Source organism: Ruditapes philippinarum, unplaced genomic scaffold, assembly GCF_026571515.1.
Source record: "Ruditapes philippinarum isolate M1 unplaced genomic scaffold, ASM2657151v2 ctg3898_1_1_1_1, whole genome shotgun sequence".
NCBI lineage: Eukaryota > Metazoa > Mollusca > Bivalvia > Venerida > Veneridae > Ruditapes > Ruditapes philippinarum.
In genome coordinates this window covers 46090-62508 of record NW_026861187.1, presented here as the reverse complement: position 1 = coordinate 62508, position 16419 = coordinate 46090, and the positions used below count along the sequence as shown (strand labels likewise).

At 33.4% G+C, this 16419-nt stretch overlaps 2 protein-coding genes and 1 non-coding gene across 4 annotated transcripts; 2 read left to right on the top strand and 1 right to left on the bottom strand.

Moving 5' to 3' along the window:
• The first annotated feature begins 58 nt into the window (after positions 1 to 58).
• On the top strand, positions 59 to 8987 carry LOC132714770 (uncharacterized). Its single transcript, XM_060697689.1, has 5 exons — positions 59 to 446; positions 2388 to 2584; positions 2848 to 3028; positions 6409 to 6960; positions 7643 to 8987. The coding sequence occupies exons 1-5, from the start codon at positions 161 to 163 to the stop codon at positions 8923 to 8925; spliced, it is 2499 nt and encodes an 832-aa protein (XP_060553672.1). The 5' UTR covers positions 59 to 160; the 3' UTR covers positions 8926 to 8987.
• A 3261-nt stretch (positions 8988 to 12248) lies between these two features.
• On the bottom strand, positions 12249 to 15730 carry LOC132714767 (mapk-regulated corepressor-interacting protein 1-like). Of its 2 annotated transcripts, none has more exons than XM_060697683.1 (6): positions 15577 to 15730; positions 15382 to 15466; positions 13842 to 13969; positions 13470 to 13514; positions 12748 to 12795; positions 12249 to 12465 (listed from the first exon to the last, which is right to left on the bottom strand). In XM_060697683.1, the coding sequence occupies exons 1-6, from the start codon at positions 15638 to 15640 to the stop codon at positions 12392 to 12394; spliced, it is 444 nt and encodes a 147-aa protein (XP_060553666.1). In that variant the 5' UTR covers positions 15641 to 15730; the 3' UTR covers positions 12249 to 12391. The 2 variants fall into 2 exon arrangements, with proteins under 2 accessions (XP_060553666.1, XP_060553667.1); XM_060697684.1 differs by having other exon boundaries at positions 15382 to 15463; positions 15577 to 15694.
• A 200-nt stretch (positions 15731 to 15930) lies between these two features.
• Trnag-ccc (transfer RNA glycine (anticodon CCC)) lies at positions 15931 to 16001 on the top strand. Its single transcript has one exon. It is a non-coding gene; the product is annotated as a tRNA-Gly (tRNA).
• Positions 16002 to 16419: the final 418 nt, after the last annotated feature.

Sequence of the window (16419 nt, the reverse complement as noted above, 5' to 3'; positions counted from 1 at the left end):
TGCGGTGCGCATATTACATGCGCAGACGGTACTATTGTTGACGTGTGACGTGGGCATTTGTTGGGTTTAACGTCAGGAAACATAGTTACCGCGTCGCATAAAGTAAAATGTAACACTCAAAAATACAAATGCCAGATTTACACGAAATATAAGCTGCTTAATGGCAGTGGCTGTGGATATATCTGGAAGTAATTATCTTAGCTACTCTCCGCTCAATGATAAACATAATATTTTATACAGCGGCGCTCGAAACAGCTTCAACCAGCGTTACAAGCAAAAGCCATGGTTTCGTTTGAATCCGTGCACAGATAAAGGAGTCAGAAAAGGGGAGAATATAGACCGATATGATCCCGAAAATGACACTGAATTATCACTGTTGCAATCTTTAGTCATTGTCGAAGATTATTTCAGCGACGCGCCACAGCTGATCAAAGAATTCAACATCAGTAAGTGATATTCTTAATTTTCTTTTACAGATAGTTAGTTAGCCAGTTGAGGTAGTGATCTTTAATTACCAAACTTACGGACTAATGTGCTTTCAGTCAATGCTACGGAACTTAAATTGTTCCTTTAGATTGGCTATTCAATTACTATATAAAAGTGATCCGTAGTTTTGCAGATGGTTTCCTATATCACCTATGGATCTCTCAAGCACATAATTATGAAGCTCGACTGGAATTTCCTTTATTTTGAGCCCGAACAAAAATGGGTAAATATAGAGGAAAGCCAGGAGGGTAGAATCACATTTCTATTTTCTTAAAAAAAGCTTTGAATTTTATATAAATGTTTAAAATTTTGAAAACTTGCCCTGTCATGGGGATGGAACCCAATATGAATCTCAAAATTGAGCATCGGTAAAAGATATATGTGAATTTCCGCTGCTCAACATGTGCAGTATACACAGTATAATCTGGAGAAGCGGAAATTCACATATATTTTTTACCGATGCTCAATTTTGAGATCCACATCGGGTTCAATCCCCGTGTAAAAGACAGGTGTAGTAGTGGTGCGACAATACTAGGTCATATTTTATTTCCACGACGCAACTATATATAATGCGATGTCTATTTTTTTATTTTTTATTTATTTTTTTATTTTTTTATTTATTTAAGCAACAACATAGGTCACAGTTACATAATAAGACATATATATATAATAATAAATAAAACATATTTAGTTAATGACTGAGATCAGATGAGGCATTGGATAAATGTATTTAAAAAAAACAACAACAAAAACATTAAATAAATAAATTAATAAAATCACATTTCAGATTAATACTACAACAGTCAGAATTATAATTATCACAGAATATTGTTTAAAGTTACTAATAAACATGATATAAAAGAAATAAAAGAATTTCAATAGAATTTCAATACAAAGGTTTAGTTTAATAGTGATCTATGGTTACAAGGATAGCCCATTAAGCTGGTGTGCTTATTTCCAATGGGGTCCTGTTAACCAAATAGATGGAAACAAGATGAAACCAGAGAGACATTCATTCCTCAAATAAAAATAGACAATGAGATAACCTTCAAATTATTCAATCACAGTAGTTTTGCATTATCACAGAAAGAAAGGCACAGGAAAAAATAAGATAACTAAAAAATAATAAAGTTTGGTGAACTTAGTACTTAGTAATATAAAAAGTCACTTTGATGTTGCGCAGCCCATATTGAAGCAAGATGGCTTTTAACAGAATTTTTATATAAAGTAGGATTTGATATACATTTTACATCATCTGGCAAACTATTCCAATCTTTAATACCATTATAGAAAAAGGTGCTATTACATGTCTTATTACAAAGAGGAATTGAAAAATTAAACTTATTTGATCTAGTGTTGTAGTTGTGTATATCAGACATCCGAACAAAATTTGTTTTCATATAAGTTGGACACTTATTATAAAAAAAATCTTATGCATATGATTAAGTCTTAATTGTTTAACTCTGTTTTCAATATTTAACATGTTAATCTGTAAAATCAGAAGGAGTTAAACTAGTTCTTGGATGCTAATTTTTTATAAACCTTATGACTTTGTTTTGAGCTACTTGCAGTTTCTAGTTCAAAATGACATTGGATTAAAGCAGAACAAAGCAATTTTCTACAGTTAAATGATAGACATTTACTGTTTCTGTACAAAAATTTAAGTTAAGTGTTTACTTTAGATATGACTGTATTAACAATTTCTTCTCCAGACAGAAAATTTTCAATTTTCAAACCAAGATATTTGACTGTCTTAGTAGATTCAATAGTGTGACCATTACAAATAATATTAAAATTATTAATCCGTCTAATCCGTAGCATCATTGTCTGCATTGCAAATTGGCTTCGAAACATTTTTACATTTTTACATATATATGAACCTTTATTTTGCTCTATTTCAGGTGAATTTTGGGATTTCTTGTTCTCTGATAGTTGGTCAAGCGGCCATTATGTGCGGGTATTTGAAGGTCAGCTCCTGGACATGATATTTTCGTGTCTCATGTCATTGACGCACTCTTATAAAGTTGTTCAACACGAAACCAAAGCTTTCGCAAAAAACAAACGACTAAAATATTCCACGATGAAACAAGAAAAAAAGGTAGATATATTAATTTCAGCCAATTTAGCCGATTTTCACTGTAAACATATATTTCATCCCCCCCCCCATTAACTTAGAAAAAAGACATATAGGTTGCTGCTAAATGAGATTGCGACGACCAGAGTAACGGCTCTGGGTTGTATTTTTTGTTGTTGTTGTTTTTTTTTCTCGTTCTTTTTTTAAACTTTAAATTGGAAAATAATGAAATAATGTTTGGGATGATAAAATTATATTTCCACACAAAAATTGATATAATCTTTCAGACAGAAGCGGATCAAATACTTTGTACAGAGACGTTGCTTCTCAAGTTTATATATTACGGTCACGTGGTTAAACCAACCTTTTTCGACCAAGAGAGTTCACTTGGGTATCCCGACATGACAACAACGGCAACAAACAGTTCCTGGCACCATGAGGCAATCGCCAAAGACAGTAAAGTTTATGGTATGGCATTTTCATAATAACGTTTATTACGTAAAAACGGTATTGCACGGCCGTGCATATATATGTTTTGACATGACGTCATTACTTACACGGATTTTATAGCGAGCTCGAAGAGCTGCTCCCAAAGCGAGCTTTGCGGTAACGCGAGTACCTGCTAGATAGTGATGGTTTTGAAACTGAATTGGCACATCGCAACTTTTCGAATTACAAGATTAAGTTGTATCATAGTTTGGGGACCTTTCTGTTGAAAAAGTGTCAGAGTTAAATCGTATACATATACATGCACAGTGCGGTAACTGGAGTGCAGGTATCAGTTACCCGCACTCCAGATCATGCCCGTTGATTGGCTCATTTTTGCTGGGGTTTACATATTGTGACGGCAGAGAAAGGGAAAGCGGCAGAAATATCATATTCAGATGCTCGATCATTGGTTACTTTTTCCCGGGGTTTACAATTGTGACAACAGGGAACGTGTTTTTATGTTTGACTATGATACAAAAGAGAAAGAACACCAAAACACTCGGCAATCTGATTTATACTCGGGGCTACGCCCCCTCGTACAAATCAGATAGCCTCGTGTTTCGGTGCTCTTTCTATTACATAGAACCGAGGTATTCTGATTGAAAACGGAAGCGTAGACTTGTGTCCTGCGCGCTTATATGAGATCCATAATTGGACAAACGGAAGCAGTGTGTAAATTTTAAAACGGAAAATGTAAAATAAAAATGAACGATTAATTTATACTATTTCACATTAAAAGTAAATCGAGCTCGCTTTGAGGCTTTGCCTTTTTTCATATTATTCTATTTATCACATACCAATAATAAAGACCGTTTAGAGTAAAATCAAGAGCCGGTTGAACCGGGTGATGCTCCCCGACTAGGTTTTGGTCACAGAAAAGTATATCTTTTGTAGTTTCAGAGTTATGTCCCAGATAAAGTTTAATGAGTGATAATTCCAAGGCAGAGTTACTGTTCTTTGCACTGCACTTCTACTCAATGAGATCTAAATAGTTGTAAATCCGACTTCAAATAACAAAGTTGTGGGCCGGACAAGATTTTGCTGCAAGGTCATGCTGTGACCTTGACCTTCAAGGTAGCGACCCAAATGTTGCGCGCGACACGTCGTCTCAATATGGTGATCATATCTGTGAAATAGTTGTAAAATCTGCCTTCAAAAAACAAAGTTACGGGTCGGAAACGATTTTGCTGCAAGGTCATGCTGTGACCTTGACCTTCAAGGTAGCGACCCAAAAGTTGCGCCCGACACATTGTCTCAATATGGTGATCATTTCCGTTAAATAGTTAAAATCCGACTTCAAATAACGATATGGTGATCATTTCTGTAAAATAGTTGTATAATCCGACTGCAAATAACGAAGTTATTGGCCGGACACAATTTTGCTGCAAGGGCATGCTGTGACCTTGACCTTTAAGGTAGCGACCAAAATGTGGCGCGCGACACGTCGTCTCAATATGGTCATCATATCTGTGAAATAGTTGTAAAATCTGCCTTCAAAAAACAAAGTTACGGGCCGGAAACGATTTTGCTGCAAGGTCATGCTGTGACCTTGACCTTCAAGGTAGCGACCTAAAAGTTGCGCCCGACACATTGTCTCAATATGGTGATCATTTCTGTTAAATTGTTTAAAAATCCGACTTCAAATAACGAAGTGATGGACCGGACACGATTTTGCTTCAAGGTCATGCTGTGACCTTGACCTTCGAGGTAGCGACCCAAATTTTACGCGCGACACGTCGTCTCAATATGGTGATCATTTCTGTGAAAAAGTTTAAAAATCCGACTTCAAATATAGAAGTTATTGGCCGGACACGATTTTGCTTCAAAATCATACTGTGACCTTGACCTTCAAGGTAGCGACCCAAATGTTGCGTGCGACACGTCGTCTCAATATGGTGATCATTTCTGTGAAATAGTTTAAAAATCCGACTTCAAATATAGAAGTTATGAGCCGGACACGAATTTCGGGACGTACGTCCGGACGGACGGACTGACTGACGGACGGACAACCCGACGACTATATGCTCCCCCGAAATTTTTCGGTGAGCATAATAAACCATTTTTCATTCACGCGCCTATAGTATAACGCTAACATTTAGCGCGTCTTAATGCTATTTTAACGCTATGTTTATATTACGCAAATGACGTCACGTCAAGATATATGCACGCCGTGCATAACCATTATTACGGAGCCGCAAAAGCGGCACGTATATGCTAAATTTTATTGTTTTTTGGATATATAAATAATATAATATTATTTCCGTGTAGTTTTTTGTTTTCACTAAATTTATTGAACTTGCACGAATTTAAAATTCTATTTATCACATACGCAAATAAACCGTTAAAAGTGAAAAAAAAGAGTTATTTTTCATGGTCGCGCATATAGTATAAAGCACCTCTTTACACTATATTTGTATAACGCAAATGACGTCACGGCCGTGCAATACCATTTTTACGGAGTCGCAAAATCGGCACGCGTATTTAGTATTGAGCCCACACTCATGCAATATCCTCTATATATCCCGAATGCTATAATTTCATTGAAATTGTTCAAAAAATTAAGTATTGAACAATATCAGATTTTAATGTACATTTAGCTAGAATTTGATATCTGTGTTGCTGTATCTCCATTTCACCGGATGGTTTTGGAAAAAGTTGGGCCTCTGCTCTATGCTAAGCAGTTGCTTAAATTGAAATATAATAAAAAACACTTTAGAGATTTCACGAATATAATGAAGTGACAAAACCATGCATGAGTCACAAGGTTTCTTTTATTTGTGCCAAAATTGTAATATATAGAGAATATTCCAGTTTTTTTTTCTATAAAAACAAGATTTATTTTCATCGAGTGGTATGATAATAAATATTTCATGAGTGGCGGTAGCCACGAGTGAAGCATAATCATTTCATACCACAAGATGACAATAAATCATGTTTTCGCAGAAAAAAAACTTGAATTTTATGTGTATTATAAACATTTTTCTCTTCTTTTTTGATATTAGAATTTGATAGACCTTCCTTTAAATATTGTGTACTGGCAGAAATAAGAAGAAAGAAGTCCAGCAAGACACCAGTGAAAATGCGGAAATTATGTTCCACTGCAATGGAAAATATTTTTTAAAGTGAAATACGGAAAATGAAAATACGCATTTTATTTCATCAATATTTCTCAATATTTCATTCATAAGTATGTAATTAAGTATATAATATAATAAATCTTTATAGCAAACATTTCAGTTGAGCTGCGTTTTTTTTTTCTTGTTCTTTTAATTTATCATAAGTGTACCATTAACTGGTACTCAGCATTACTCTTCCTCTAACTTAATGTTTAAGAATGAACATTTATATTTATGTTTAAGGTGAAACAAGTTCAACCATTTGTGTAAGGACGTCTGATTTAAAGTCGCCTTCTCCTCCACCAATAAAGGTAAACAGTATTAATCATCATCCAAGGAAGGCGCGAGTTAGGGCGTCGAGTAAAACATTTTTTCGATTAGAAAATGAAAGAGTATCGATGTCAAGATTTACATCCCAAAATGACAGTTTTTTACCAAATCTTCAAATACAACGTGGCAGTAACTACCGTTACACGTGCAGCAACTTTAGTAACGCAAGTGACGATTACAAGAGTTTACCTCCAAAAGTTGATCTAAATCATTTCATCTGCACCGAGAAAGTTTCGTATTTAGGAGAGTCAGCGGTGTACCTTGGAGAGTTCCAATTGCCACCAGAAGACTCAACAGAGGATGACAATGACGATAATGATGATGACACAGATAATGACGATGACAACGATGACGATGACAAAGATAATGACGATTACAACGATAATGACGATGACAACGATAATGACGATTACAACGATGATGACAATGACGACGATGAGAACTTTGGACAGTATTTTTACTTGGGTAAGATTAAGTTTCTGTCATTGATTAAATAAGTAAACTCATGCCAAGTATATAAATAAATAAACTCATGCTAAGTATAAATTTGTCGCAGACGCATTTTAGACTGGTATCTATGTACAAGACGTAGTGCATGGGCTGACACTTCTAACCGTCTACTGAGTTTCAAATTACAAAATTTAATAAACTTTTTAGTGACAGTAAAATTCTTTAATAATCAATAAATTAAAATTTTAAAAAAGACTGTACATATTATTAAAGTAGATAAAGCAATATCTTTGCTGCAAAAAAATATTGTTTGATTTTTTTAAAAAGGGATATTACAAAAATGTATGAAATAAAATTTAATGTGGTAGTAGGTTGCCTTAAAATCAAATGGCGCTTGCACGAAATCAAAGCGTAACCATACAAAATATTCTGTTCCGGAACATTTTATTCTATATAAAAAACAATATCCTTTTACTATTGATAAAGTTTATGAAAATATTTCATAAGATAAAAATATATTATTAAAGTATGCTAAATTTATAACTGCGAATAAACAATACTTACAATAGTCAGCATATGGTAAAACTAAAACGGGTAAGTTGTACCTTAAATTATGGTCGTATGGCAATAGTACATATAGTATCATTCACCACATGCTATCAGATTTTATATGATCACCTTATTTTTGTGATTAAAGGTGGTGCCGATAAACCAGTCAAAGGGGACGTACCCGAGTCAGCAATGGTGAAATTAAGAAAAAGAAAAGAAATTGTTCAGCAAAATCGTAACAAAAAGAAACAACTCATTGCTCAACGAAAGCAAAGTGGTCTCATTGCTCAACGAAAGCAAAGTGGTGACAAAATAATGCCTGAGTTCTCTGAACTTGACGTCAAGAAGTACGTGAAAGATCATGAAGTACCACAAATAATAGCAGTACCAAAGAATGAGACAGTTCCAACACTTGAGGAATATGCTGAAAATTTAGAGGCTGACTTAAAACGCGAAGCAAGACTCAAAGATAAAGCGATGGCAAGCAGGACTGCAAAGAAAAGTGCCATTAATTTCGGTAAATTTGGAATAGCGTTTTCATTTACTGGTCTTAAGGCTGGTACAGATGTGAAAAGTTTAAATAATAAAACTTCCGCACAAAGAATGATTATGATTGAGACACTGATGAAGGCAAGGAAGAAAAAACAGAAGGTACCTGAAAGAACAAATAAAATTGTAGTTCCACTTGTTTATATATCAACGCCGTCGGGGCTTACCTTTCTACATCCAGTAAGTACACCATTGCTGAAGAAAAAGAATGTAGAGGAACGACATCTAGCATACATAGGACAGACAGGACCTAAATTTCCAAAAATTAAACTGGTTCCTTCGAACGAAATGGAATCTCCAGACGAACAAGATTCAGAAGAAGACGCTGAAGATATCGATGAAGGTGAGTTCAATTCAAAAAAACTGAACATTAAATACAGCACAGAGAGAATGAGGAAAGTGAAAGCAGCAATAAGGGCAGAGGAAAGGAGAAATAAGAGTCACATATATGATTTATTGAAAAAATATTGCCGCATGCAATCTGTCTTTAAAGCATTTAGTGGGCCACAAAAGAAACGGCACAAATCATCTGTTGCTGGTCTACCTTTCGGCACCAGTATAAAGAAGAAAAAGAAGAAAACGCCCAAAAGTTCTGAAAATATTGAACCAGAATGTAATGCGTTTGTGAATGTCGGAAAACTGAAAAAGTTTGCATTTCTAGAGGCAAATGAGAAAGCAAAAACTCCGTCAAGTGAACAGTTGAAATCTCTGTTTAATAATTATCCAATGGATCTTTTTTGTGAAAATTTAGAGAGAGCTTTAAAAGATTTCGTGGTACGAAGAGAAATTGTCATCTCTGACTACAATGGCAAGACCTTGGTTTCTTTGACTTTTACTAAAAAATCAGTATTTACCTCTAGTAAGTATTCAGTGCATCAATAAAAGTTTTTAAAGTTATATCAATTTTAAATTGATTGTGAAAATCAACTATAAAAAAATTTAAAATAAAATCTATCATTTTGTTATTATTATGGTACATATGAGTTTATTAAATCATGTGTTGCGATTAACAAAAACAAATTTAAAAAAATGTCTCACGGATGACATTATACTGAAAATTTTACAGTAGACAGATCGTTATGGCGATTTGAACTAACAGTATCCCCTACCGCTACCCCCTCCCTCACAGTCCCTGTAACAACCCCTTAAAATATGATTTAAAGTCAATTTCCACATTTAAAAGCAGTAGGGGATATATCAGATCAAAGCGTCTTATCCAGCCCGGCTGTGCTACATAACATGTGGAAGAAGCATGAAACTGATCTGTAAGGTAAGATTGTGTGAAGAAATTAAGCTAACTTTCGCGGCCAATATTAAATACAAGAGCAATCGCCAAGAGAGGATAACATTCGACTTTTTTAAGTCATACACATCGGAGGAGGAACAGAGTAGTAAACAGAATAATCAAAAATTCTTGAACAATATATAATTCAAATTTCATATTTGACCATGACAGTCAATGTCAATCAAAAGTCTATGTCACATTTGCAAAGAAATCATCATCTCAGTTTTGTCATAAGTGTTCGTTCATCCAAAAATGAATTAAATCAATAAATAAATAACAAAGCGAAGTTCACTTATTTGGCCTTGACGGTTAAGTTCAATTAAAGGTCAATGTCATATTACAATAATTCAACATGTCGTATTTGTCATAGGTATTATTTTGTCCAAGTATAATCAAATTTGTAAATAAATAACAGTTATTACAGCATTTTTATAGTTTGATCTTGACATCTTCAACATGTTCTTAATTTGTCTAAGTATAAATCATTTTTAAAATAAATAAAGTTATGGAAATTAAAATCAATTTCAATAGTTTGACATTGGCAGTCAATGTCTAATAAAGGTCAAGGTCATATTTGAATTATTCAACCATAATGGTTCTTTTGTTTTGCTATAAAGAAAACCATTAATAAATATTGAAGTAATAGCCAATTATAGCAGATATCAAGCAACATTTAACTTCACCTTGAAAGCCAAGTTCATTTGTGAGTGAAGGTCAATTTCAGTATGGTGACAATTTCAACGTTTGTTTAAAGGGTTGTAGTGCACAAGTATAGAAGCAATCCACTGAGAAATTTAAAAACAACTATGACCAAAGTAAAGGTTTTCGGACAACAACATGACTGTTCAGTAGCAATTAATATATATCGCTCCTTTTTTCTTCAGAAAAAGTCGAGCTTAAAAATTCGTCAGAATAACGTTATGCCCATCAAAGTGTAAATTGTGAGTCCACATGTGAAAGTAAAAAAAAGAGAGAAAGACCAGGTAAAAGTAAACAATGCAGTCTGAATGACAGCTTAATCCCCTTCCGCAATGAACATGAATGTGTACTTCTTGACCTTTTACCAGCCACGACCTTGATGTTATGCCATGAATATCATAAGCACATAGGCTCATGATGGTGATTATTTGTGCCATGTAATTTAAAATTTTCCACATAGTAAACAAAGTTATGGAGTACATATAACCTTGACCTTGGGGGTAGCATCCTGGATGTTGAACTCTGCAGTCTGTGTCATGGTGGTGATCCGTTGAGCCAAGTTATTTTAAAACCTTAGAATTGTCAATAACTGGACATGAAAAATAGATGTTTTTTTACATTGGACCTTCAAGTGTGACCCAGACCTTCAGGGTTGTGACTTGATTATTGTGCTCTGCCAATGGTGTCATAATGGTGATCATTTCTACCAAGTTATCTTAAAAACATTGCAGCGGTTTAAATGTTATGGACGGACACGAAATGTAGACTTTCTAACATTTGACCTTTAAGTGTGACATTGACCTTGGGGGATAGCAACCAAATTATTGCGCTCTACATATTGTCTCATAATGGTGATCACTTGTGCCAAGCTATTTAAAAAGCAACAGATGTTTAAAAGTTATGGAGGGGACACGAAATGTAGACTTTTATACATTTGACCTTAAAGTGTGATCTTGACCTTGGGGTGGCAACCCAATTACTGCGCTCTGCACAATCATGTTCTTATAATGATGATCAATTGCGCCAAGTTATTTTTTAAAAACTATAAAAAAATACATACCATACTTAACATGGAAGCAACTTCTGTCAATAAGAATAACATCTTTACACTGTCTTATGTTTCTGCATTGTAAGTATACAAACTGGGATTTATGTTGAGGAGACGCTATAAGCACTCACATTTTGTTTTATAAATCCAAGTATTTGAATCAAAACAGTAGCCACTAAAGTGTTAACATTTTTCTATTTTAAGCTCCTGTGACCTAGTTTTTCATCCGAGATGACTGGGTGTTCAAACTCATTCTAGACAAGCATCCTGACCAAGTTTAATGATGATTGAGGCAAAAAGTGACCAATAGTGTTAACAAGGTTTTTTCCATATTTGGGCAGTGTGACCTAGTTTTTGAACCAAACGGACCCATATTCAAACTTGACCTAGAAATCATCGAAACATACTTCCAGACCAATTTCCAACATATTTGGATCAAATAGTAGCCACTATTGATAACAAGATTTTTCTATTTTTAGCTAATGTGACCTAGTTTTTCATTAGAGATGACCCATGTTTAAACTCATCCAAGCAATTACCTAGACAAAAATCCTGACAAAGTTTGATGATGATCTAGGCAAAAATGTGACCACTAAATTAACGAACAAATGTGAACGATGATGGAGAGTTCAGGTGAGTTAAATAGAGAAAATTTAAAAAATTTGACCTTCAAGGTCAAGGTCATTTGTCAGTGATTGTCCAGATCTGTCTGCTTTATTTGTTGGCATATCCTAAAAGATTGCTGTGTTCAAGTTTGAAGAAAATCCATTCAAAAATAACTAAGTTTTATCAACTAATAGCCAAAATCAAGCATGTTTAGAAACTTGACCTTCAAGGTCAAGGTCTTTTATGAATGAAAGTCAAGTTAAGTCTGGTCAACTTATAGGTGTTGTTGTGGCCAAGTATTAGGATAATAAAACACTAACTTTAGAAGTTATGATCAACGTTAAGTTGCATGGACTTGACAATACCTCTATTTTAAATCTTCGGAAAAAAGTCAAGCTAAGAATAAATTCAGTCTTATGAACCTGATCACTGGATTATTGCTTATGATGCATTGACTCATGAGGTGAACATTTGTTAAGTTTAAAGTTATACTCAAGATAGAAATTCAGATTGACTAACAAATGTCCAGTTTTTGAAGAAATATACAAGAAAATGAAAATAGCGAAATAAGACTTTGTACATTTTATTTACACTTCAAATAGCAGACTGCACTTTATTTACAATAACATAATGACTGTGTAATGAGGACGATTCAATATGAATGTGAATACTGTAATCACAGAGTTTATATTGTTTCCAAGGCAACAGTGTCAACTTGTTGAGCCAGTCACTTGCTGCATGTACCGGTCCCCCCAGAACTGCTCTAGATCAAATGGTTTGAACCCTGAAATGAAATATATCACAACTCAGTTTTATTACATGTACATATACCTAAAAATAATTGCATGCTTAAATATTTATACATTTTCTGACCTCGTTTTGAAATGGTGTAAGTAATCATAACATACTACACGTAATTAAAAGTTGATTTTTAATTTCATTTTGCAGAATAATTATCAATTAACTTATTAGGGAGTAAAACATCAATAAGTTAATTACATGTAATGAAGGAAGCTGTAATTATTTACATTAATATCTAAAAGCAGATTTAAACAAAAGTACAAACCATTTAGCATTGGATTTGGATTCTTTTCCCTGTATACAATTGGTCCACCTGAAAACATAGTCAAGTTCAGTTTGAGACAATAGTTATGTTACTAGCAATAATGAATTCAATTTTATTAATACATTTAATATACCTATCTAAGATTAAACTAGAAGTTTAACCAAGAGATAAAATAAAGCTACATGGTATGTTACACAAAATTACATTTTTGACAATTTGAAGGTTATATTAAATGTGAATGCACTGTGCCTTTACATGATCTGGGCTTTTGCACTTGACACATTATCTTGCAAAAAATAATATTCATTGAGCAATATTGTTTAAACAAATTTTCTATAAATTCCATACTTGCAATTCCTTACTGAATAACTTTTTAAACACTAAAACATTGTCACATTGAGTGGGGAGATCATGAAATTGCTACTTTTTTAGGCAGAATCAGTTTTAAATATATTAAAACTGTCCACAAGTATGGCATATATGGAAAATTTGTTTGTTTTACATGAATGATTAAATTATTCATTTCATTCATGTACAACACTACTTAAAATTTCAAATTGTAGCTAAGATACTCTGACTTTACATCAAATGTACACTCAATGAAATATATATCACAATCTTCCACTGAGACAAAAAAATACTCTCTATATTGTTTTATACAAAACTTATAGAAATGGATGTATTGTGGACCAAGAGATATTAATTTAGTTTAAGATTCGTACCTTCTCTTTGGTTCCGTTCAAGTTCATGATTTACTCGGTTCCATGCTGGAAAAAAACAACAACAATATTGATGTGATCATATATCAAATACCATTAAGTCCATTCTATTCACTAGAAAAATAACTGAAATAAAACTGACTCATATCTCTTGTATGCATGGGTATGTTTTTAATGAAAAATTAATTTATTCCAAAAGTCATATCTTATGGGTATATTAAATTTTTTTGATAACACATTTTCCTAAAAAAAAAACCAAAATATCATTTAATAAAGATTAAACGTGTAATTTTTTGCTTCTATTGTTACATTAAATATTTCATTAAAAATGCAATGTCATGTACGCAATTAAGTACATTTAAGGTAAATACTTACAATCAGATAATATTCTAACAAATTCCTCATGTTGTGCAGTATATTGTGGCTGCTGTGGGTTGCTATTCTGTCTCATAGGATTAGGATATGATCTATTCCTGTTTCCATTAAACACTGGCTTTGGGGAGCTGAAAATGTACAATGTACCCAATAATCAATAATTCACTTTCAATGAAAACAATTCCCTGTTATAAAAATTTACAAAAATACATGTATCACAAAAAGCTATATGCGTCAAAAGGAGTTAATTAGGACACAGATGCCCTCACCCCTATTCCACCTATTTTGTCAGTCCACAGAAGGGGGTCATATAGTTTTTATTTCTTTACTCATTTACTTGGCAAGATCAAGACCTAATGAAAATATTCCAACCTTAAAATGAATAAATATAGAATGACCAATTAATAGCTAAAGTGAATTTAAAGCATAATTTCCTCTTCCATTTATTACTGAAAACAGCTTAACTGTTTGAATATTCTACATCTACATTATATACTGCTTCAAAATCGTTATGATTACACTAAGCACACGCATTGTCTGGGAATAGCTGTTAAAAACAAATATGTTATGTGCAAATTTATAGACGTTTAGGGAAAAGCAAGTTAAAAAGAACTACAAGTTAAAAGCAAAGCTGGCTTAGAACTGGTAAAAAGGATGCAGCTGTCCAATAAAGACGTCTAAACTGGGACTAGCTTGGTAAGGACAGGGGTAGGCCATTCCACAAACAAATACTTCTGGGGAAAAATGAATAGGACTGGTTTTGTGTCTTTGAATATGGTATTAGGAAGTTCAGGTTTCTAGTGGGTGTCAGATGGTGCTAGTCGACCCTAACAAGATTGTGTTGGATTTTGTAGAGGAGGGTAACAGAGCTGATGTTGCTCCTCTATTTCAGGGTTTGCCAATTACGTTCACTTATCATTTTACATACACTACTGGTGTAATTGTAGTCGTTGTATACATATCTGGCAGCTGACCTTTGAACTTGTTTTATTTTTTAAACCAGATATTTTGCCAAGGATGCCAAACCGTGGAACGTTACTGAATTCTAACTGGGGCCTTACATTAGTTTTGTAGACAGTTTCTTTGACTCTTTTGTTTGAAGATTTGACATTTCTTTTAATAAATCTGAGTGAATTATTTGCTTTTGCTGTTATGTTATTTATGTGATTGGTCCAGGATAGATCTTTACTAACTGTTACGCCTAGTATTTGTGGGACTGTACTATTCTGTACTATAATTATGTATAGTATAGTATATTCAGATGTTAAATTAAATAGTTATGTTTATTTCAGAGCAATAAATTTCAATTTATGAAGGAATTATTAGCTCTAGCCCATTTATTATTCAAAATCACGAGTAGGTTTAAAATTAACATACAAGTGCCATGTGGGGATTATCTAGGTCAAACTTGTTTACAAACAGATCTTGAACGAAGTGCGGTTGCATAATACTCAATTTCAAATGATAAAAAATGGGTTTTTTAACTGATAACCATGTTTTTTTACACTCAAATTCATTTTGAACGATAAAAAATGTATACCTCATCCCCACTGTATCATGTGACAGCTGTTGTTTCTCTGTATCTCTCGAAATTTCAAGGTTGTTCAATGTCTTTGAAGGACCTACTGAGGAAAAAAACAATTTAATTAGCGTCTCTGAATCACGTGCTTTCTTTTCGTATAAAAACTATCAAATTGTGTTAAAAAACAACCGAGAAAATCTAAAATTAACATACCAATGCGCGCATTTGCAACAATTTTGTTGGGTCTACTCGGCAATGCATACATTCCCCGTCCCATTTGTGTGACTTCCGGTTATCAAACTAAAACTGACTGGTTCTTGTTTCTATACATTTATTTCAATTAGTTCGTAAACGGAAAAGAAGTACCAATTAAACAGTTTAAGATCTTAAATATACGTACATGGATTGATTTTAACGAAAATATAAAGAGATACTGAAACATTAAAGCTTTAATTAAGGTCATAAGCTAATTTTCTTGGACAAACCAATTTTTATTCGTCAAATGCGAAAAAATGTTTTTTAAATTATAACTTTATATTCTTTTTTAAGAACACGTTATTGCCAACAGCGCCGCTGGTGTAGTGGTATCATGCAAGATTCCCATTCTTGCGACCCGGGTTCGATTCCCGGGCGGCGCAAATTATTATTTTTTTTTAATTCCTGTTTATACTTTGTTCATATCAATTGCATCTACAAAATCCTAATGACGTATTAATAAGGAATTTAATTTTAGAAATATCCATTTCTTGAAAAATCGGAATACAAATGAGTGCAAGGAATAAAATTGTCCCACATTTTCTAAATTCTTAATTACAGTTTGAAATGTTTTGTATATAAATCATATGTTTTGGTTCATTTCATTATGTTCATCGCGATGGGAGATAGATAATTTTTGATAAATCTCTGGCAACATAATTATATAGATACTTGGTGGTAAAGCAAACAAACAAAGACAATCTCTTTTGGTCTCTTAATTGCTTCATGTATCTCCAAATATCTTAATTACAGGATGTATTGCTTGTGAAATCCAATGCACGGTAAATCTATCATGCCTTA

Excerpts from the sequence above, each read along its gene's own strand:
- LOC132714767 (XM_060697683.1), bottom strand. The coding sequence starts at position 15,640 with ATGGGACGGGGAATGTATGCATTGCCGAGTAGACCCAACAAAATTGTT. Across the intron at positions 13,970-15,381 it reads CATGATACAGTGGGGATGAG|CTCCCCAAAGCCAGTGTTTA; the intron begins GTATACATTTTT and ends GTACATTTTCAG. Across the intron at positions 12,796-13,469 it reads TGAACGGAACCAAAGAGAAG|GTGGACCAATTGTATACAGG; the intron begins GTACGAATCTTA and ends CTATGTTTTCAG.
- LOC132714770 (XM_060697689.1), top strand. The coding sequence starts at position 161 with ATGGCAGTGGCTGTGGATATATCTGGAAGTAATTATCTTAGCTACTCT. Across the intron at positions 3,029-6,408 it reads CAAAGACAGTAAAGTTTATG|GTGAAACAAGTTCAACCATT; the intron begins GTATGGCATTTT and ends TTTATGTTTAAG. Across the intron at positions 6,961-7,642 it reads TGGACAGTATTTTTACTTGG|GTGGTGCCGATAAACCAGTC; the intron begins GTAAGATTAAGT and ends TTGTGATTAAAG.